This window comes from Bombus huntii, chromosome 7 (assembly GCF_024542735.1).
Source record: "Bombus huntii isolate Logan2020A chromosome 7, iyBomHunt1.1, whole genome shotgun sequence".
Lineage (NCBI taxonomy): Eukaryota > Metazoa > Arthropoda > Insecta > Hymenoptera > Apidae > Bombus > Bombus huntii.
The window spans coordinates 16310900-16316643 of NC_066244.1; the positions used below are offsets into that span (position 1 = coordinate 16310900).

At 36.1% G+C, this 5744-nt stretch overlaps 1 protein-coding gene across 1 annotated transcript; it reads left to right on the plus strand.

The window, feature by feature from the left end:
* The first annotated feature begins 730 nt into the window (after nt 1-730).
* LOC126867272 (uncharacterized) lies at nt 731-3100 on the plus strand. Its single transcript, XM_050621540.1, has 3 exons — nt 731-2612; nt 2752-2945; nt 3035-3100. Exons 1-3 carry the CDS (start codon nt 1916-1918, stop codon nt 3098-3100), a joined length of 957 nt encoding a protein of 318 aa, XP_050477497.1. The 5' UTR covers nt 731-1915.
* The last annotated feature ends 2644 nt before the right edge of the window (nt 3101-5744 follow it).

A 5744-nucleotide genomic window follows, 5' to 3' on the forward strand; every position in this document is an offset into this window, starting at 1 on the left:
ACTTCAGAGTATAACATAAAACGTACCCTAAGTACGTCTACAAAAAAAGTAATTCGCAAAGTGCGGGGTACTTACTTGATAAAAAAAAAGGCAATGAGGTATTTCTCCTTACACTGTAGCTACTATAATTTTTATATCAGAAAATAAACATTCCTAACGATATCCTATAATTTACACCTGGTTATAAACGTAACGCAAGAAAAGATTAGCATTTACCTAACTCCTTTCTCTCACGTATCTTCCGACCTTGAATTCGACGTATCCTTTCACGAGTCGCGATTCAAGAAGAGCCTGAGCATCCCGCGAACTCTCCTTTCCTCGCGAAAATGCATCCATTGTTAACATACAATAGGTGAAACAGTCAAATCGTCCCACTTTCGAAGGAAAGATCGTCGCGAATGTTCTTCGTGTACAAATTCGACGACAAATCCATCAGGGCCAAATATTCACCGATATTACACACATGGCCATTTGCCAACAATGAGAGACAGCATCGGCTCTCTTCTCTTCTAAAGACATCTCTTATTGCAATATGCAGTCGAATGCGAGGCTATATTTTCTCTGTCCCGTTCTGTTCGGCTGTACGATTCTCTTTCTCTCAACGGATAAATGTGTCGGACGAGACATGATTTACTCGTGCAGAACTATTTTCGTCACTGGTTGTCGAGTCGTTACTGGCAGGAGAACGAATCTCCTCCAGTCGCGGTGTCAGGGTCAAGGGTTCCGCCGCGGTATATTCTGCGCGATGAACGCTAGAACGCAATGGACAAAGCCGACTCGATGATACACCGATCGATATTTTAACGAAACATACCGAGAAATGAACATTTTAAAATTAAACGAATTAATTTCATTTTCTAGAAATTACTCGATTTTAATTCGTAGCATGCGATGAGCGCTAGACTTTTCAAAAACCACACTTCGATCAATATCGCGACGATATATACCGTGATACGAATCAGGTGGAAGTTAAACAGACGAATTCGATTTTTTGTAAATTTCCATTTTGAATAATAGTAAAACACGTAGCGTTTTATTAAGATCCTGTTACACGAGCACTATACGCTAGCAACTTAATGGCTTTTAAAAGAGCATAAAATTCTAGCTCTCAGATTGTATACCATTCAGCACGCAAGTCAACAGCAAAGGAATAATACCTACTCTTATGTATTGAAAGTGAAGCTGAAAAATAAGAAGAAGAAGGAGCTTTCTAAAAACCATGCAACTGAAGAACTGTGTTATACGAGGATCATCGCTGACTCTAATTTTCGACCACGTTATACGAATCTTCATGTAATACGAGTAATTCGAAGAATATTCAAGAAATATATATAATGTTACCAGGATAACTGAATAAATTGCGACTATATGGCAATTTCTGGCCACGAATCTTCGCGTGATACAAGTCGATATAAGAAAACTGAATATATCAGATTTCTGGAAGTCAGTGTGAAAATTTAAATATATCAAAAGCTATAGAATAAACTATATCACAATTCACAGTGGACACTAAACGGTAATAATACCACATTTAATTTCACCTCAGAAACAAGGAGCACTTAATAAAATGAGAATATCGCGTGTCAACCAACCTCATGGTCAATCCACAGCAGCTCTCCCATGTTGTCTCTGAATAGTAAATTCCCAAGTGGGAGTGGACGTGAAAAATATTAAAAACGAGACCTCTATCTACTGTTCTTCCTGTTCTTCAGTGTTAACTCGACTCGTGAATAGACGCATATCCGTTGATTTCATCCTCCAAACATCGTGTTCGAACAACTCGCGAGTGATGAAACTCGAAAAATCCCGCCATTTCTTAACAGGCACGTAATGACGTTGATCAAATTTTAACAAAGTCAAGTTAAGCCTTCAGTTTCAAGCAAGTTTCACGTACAAACGTCGAATGACAGAATAAATGGAAACACCAAATTTGTCGCATTTTCTAAACGTGGAAGTAATTCCTGTTATGACCACGAAGTCACCAAGGGGAAGCCCCACGAAAATCAATGTCATCACTCTAAGTATCCCGCTATCTGACGCACGACTGATAAATCTGATATTATTAATTCTGGGAACCAGTCTGAATGTTTTAATTATACTAGTGATCGTTTCTAAATCGTCCACGAGAACGTCTCCGAATTTTTACATCATAAGCTTTGCATGTTCAAACATGGTGATATTAATCGAACCACTGGAAGAGGTACTTAAATGGTTCTTCGACATAAACATGAAATTAAACATGGATTACGTGCTAATGATCAGCTTTGATGTTTCTATTATCACATTTTCGGTTTTGGTATTCATGTTGTATATTAGTATCTTTCAAGATCACGTCTATTTTGGACACGTGGTATTAAAGAAAAAAAATGCTATTAAAGGTATTGTGTTGATTTGGTGTTCGTGCATTATTTCACTTGCTATTGGGCTCCATATATATGACTTTTTTGAAGAGGATATGGCGGATATTTACGTGTGTTTCACGTTCATGTTTATCACTATGCCGTTGATCGTATCAATTGCTTTAGGCTCTCTAATTATTTACGAATTGTATATATTGAGAAAAATCGAGGGATGGTGGAGAATGAAGAAGCTAAAGCATTATATTATGTTAGGTCAGTAAATTGGGTGTCAGGTTATAATTCTATAAGTCAATGTAAAAATTGTGAGAGACGAAAGATTGAAATTTCAGTGTCTAATTAATCGTAAATTAATTTTTTTCACATATTTAAAAGTAAAAACAAATCTTTTCAGTGGTTATCGGAGTCGCTTTCCTGTTGATACGAACGCCATATCGACTGGCTAGAGCGATCAATTTCTTACTGCCTAAGGCATCATGCTGCACAGACGACAAGAGAGAGGGACTCTATTTCATGGCCAAGACGTACCCCACTATTTTCTCACTAATCTACATTGTATTATCGAATGAATTTCACGAAATCTTTGAGGTTTGTTTCGTTAACATGTTTAGAATTATAATTTATTAAACATCTAGATAAAAATTTGGAATATTTAACAATCTAAATATTTTTAATAGCAGGCGATCCGAAAAAGTCGATGGCACAAATCGTCCAGAGAAACTATTCATGAAGTTGTTGCTTAACTAACAGGAAGGTTATCATTATTATTATTATATCATGGTATTTAATTTGATAAAGTTAAATAAATTTCAATACATGAACTTATATCTTTTACCATACTGTACGTATATATTCTCTCTTAATTCGAATAATAGATTCGTAAATAGGAGAGCGTAACGATCTATTTGTCGGAGCGAAGATTAATATAGAAACGTCGTGTTTGATATTTTCACCCGAGCTAAGTAACACTAGCATCAAAAAATTTATTTATAGTACACACAGTGCGTCATTCCTGCGTGAATTACTCAAAAGCTCAAAGTGCTGCTCTCAAACATGAAAGACGTGCTTTGTGTACAAAGTTGGACTTAAAACATACGCCACGAGATTGATACTCATAACACAGTGAGAACAAGAGTACTTCCAAACTCTTGAATATTAACTTACACCTAGCAAAAACATGCATCATGACCAAATTAAAAAAGAGTAAGGATCTTATAGCATCTTAAAACGTCTTAGAGAGCAAAGAAAAACTCGTAGTGACACTTAAGAAATTTGAAGATAATGATGATTCAAAACAAATAAAAGAAAACAATTCTTTTAACGATTAATTCCCTCAAGCAAGCTTACAAGTGAAATTGAAGATTTCAGCAAACATGAAAAACGAAATCCTAACGGAACGAATAATACAATTATGGAATCATTACTTTTCTCCTATTAAATCTCATTTATTCAAATAGAATTCGAGAAAATTATAAATCTATTTCAACATTTAAGGATCCTAAACTTTTTCGATTGCATATTTTTCATCTGTAACCTTCATTGGCAAGGGCTAAAGCTCATATAGTTGAAATTAATGTGTCTTTAATGATTTTTCACTTCGTATTTATATGTGGAAGTTCCTGATTCCTAAAGGAAGATCCGATTAACAAGTTGAAGTAATTGACAAGACAACCATCGATTCTAAGAACATTTTCTACCTACTACGCAAAGGAGCAAGCAAGGGTAGACGAAATTTGCGCTCACGTTCTTCGACAGAACAAGAGAAGCTTTTGTGTCGCAGTCGCAAAGTCGTGAATTCATTGCGCTCTCTGTATGCAAATTCGCTTCCCTTTGGGTGCGTCGAGTGCATAAGTCGATGGAGAGTTGCACTTACGTGTTCGGCTCGAACAACTACATGCGCTTTGTATCTGCCAGATTGTCGAGAAAAAGACCCGCGAGTACCAACCATAATCTGTTGGTCGCGCGCAATCGTTTCGAACGTTTCGATTGTTAGCCAGTTACGATAGCGACACGTCCAAACTTACACGTTCTGTTCGTTTAAATGAACACGAGCAGACGGTTGAATGTGTATCACATTGTACGCTGTATCGAACATTCTGCGTCATTCCTTGTAAATTTGTGAACTTTTAGTGTACAAAATGAGTCACTTGAAATCGTATGTCTTTTATTAAAAGAAAGGTATTTCAAGAAGAATCAAGCAAGTGAAATTTTATTTACACCAAGGTGTTTTGGATATTGTTTCATGAAAGTGTACCACTTTCCTGTGTACATGTATACGTATCGCAAGTCAGTAAATTTGCTTGAAATAAGCTAAACGCTTAACTAAAGCAAAATGTATAGTTCCATTTATAAATACAAAGATCGCCTTGAAATCATGAAGATATTTCCATATAGACAAGACTTACGCCCATAATAAAATGTCCTCTTTGAAACAGAGCTTTTATAATTCATGTATCTTTTAACATACTACAGGAATAAAAAAGATGATTGTATAAAAAGATTTTAACGAGACATCGTTTGATATGCATTGTACCGAATGCTGGCATTAAACGAATAATTATTTCTAATTTCCAATATGAAAATTTCAAGTAACTTATCTATTACGTATGTGATACACTATAACATTACTATCGGGAAACGAACTTTAATTGCAAAATAAAACCGCACTTGGAACAAATTATACAAATTATACAAAATATTAATTAGGAAGTATTACGATATAAAAATGCATCGTTGAAAAAATTGAACAATTTTTATTAATCTAATCAACAGTAATAAAATTTAACTTACATCAAGAAGGATGATCCTATATCACAAAATGCAAAAGCAACCATTTTATCTTTGGTGAAAAACTGCACGTTTTGTGAAAATCTTAAGCTTTTTCTCGTTTGTCGCTCATACCACGCAACAACTCGTGGAGAACACAGCAGACATTCTTGCAACATAACCAGATGCAACTTACTATAGTTAAATTCAATTAAGCGGAACGCGGTAAGTGTTTGAGAAAATAGGACATCGTTTGTCAAATCAAGGATAAATCCGATTTCGTAGCCACAGGATTCACCTTCTCACAGTCCCCCGATAATTAGAAATTCCTCTCACATCGCGTTTCCTATTCCAAGCTTTAGTGATTCTGCAGCTATATCGAGACAAGCACAGTCGGTGTTACACGTGTGTACGTGTGTAGTTATGTGTGTAGCAAATACACGATTATCGAACGCGAAAGAAACTACATACCTACGAATGGAGATGCAGCGTACGTGTCGTCGGTACCGAAGAAAAAGAAGACCTCGAAGAAACAGGAAATCAGTGGAGCGGAAAACCATCCTACCAGACGGCACTTCCGGCACGGTTTTTCGGTCAACTTAACGCCCCTTGCTGATCGAT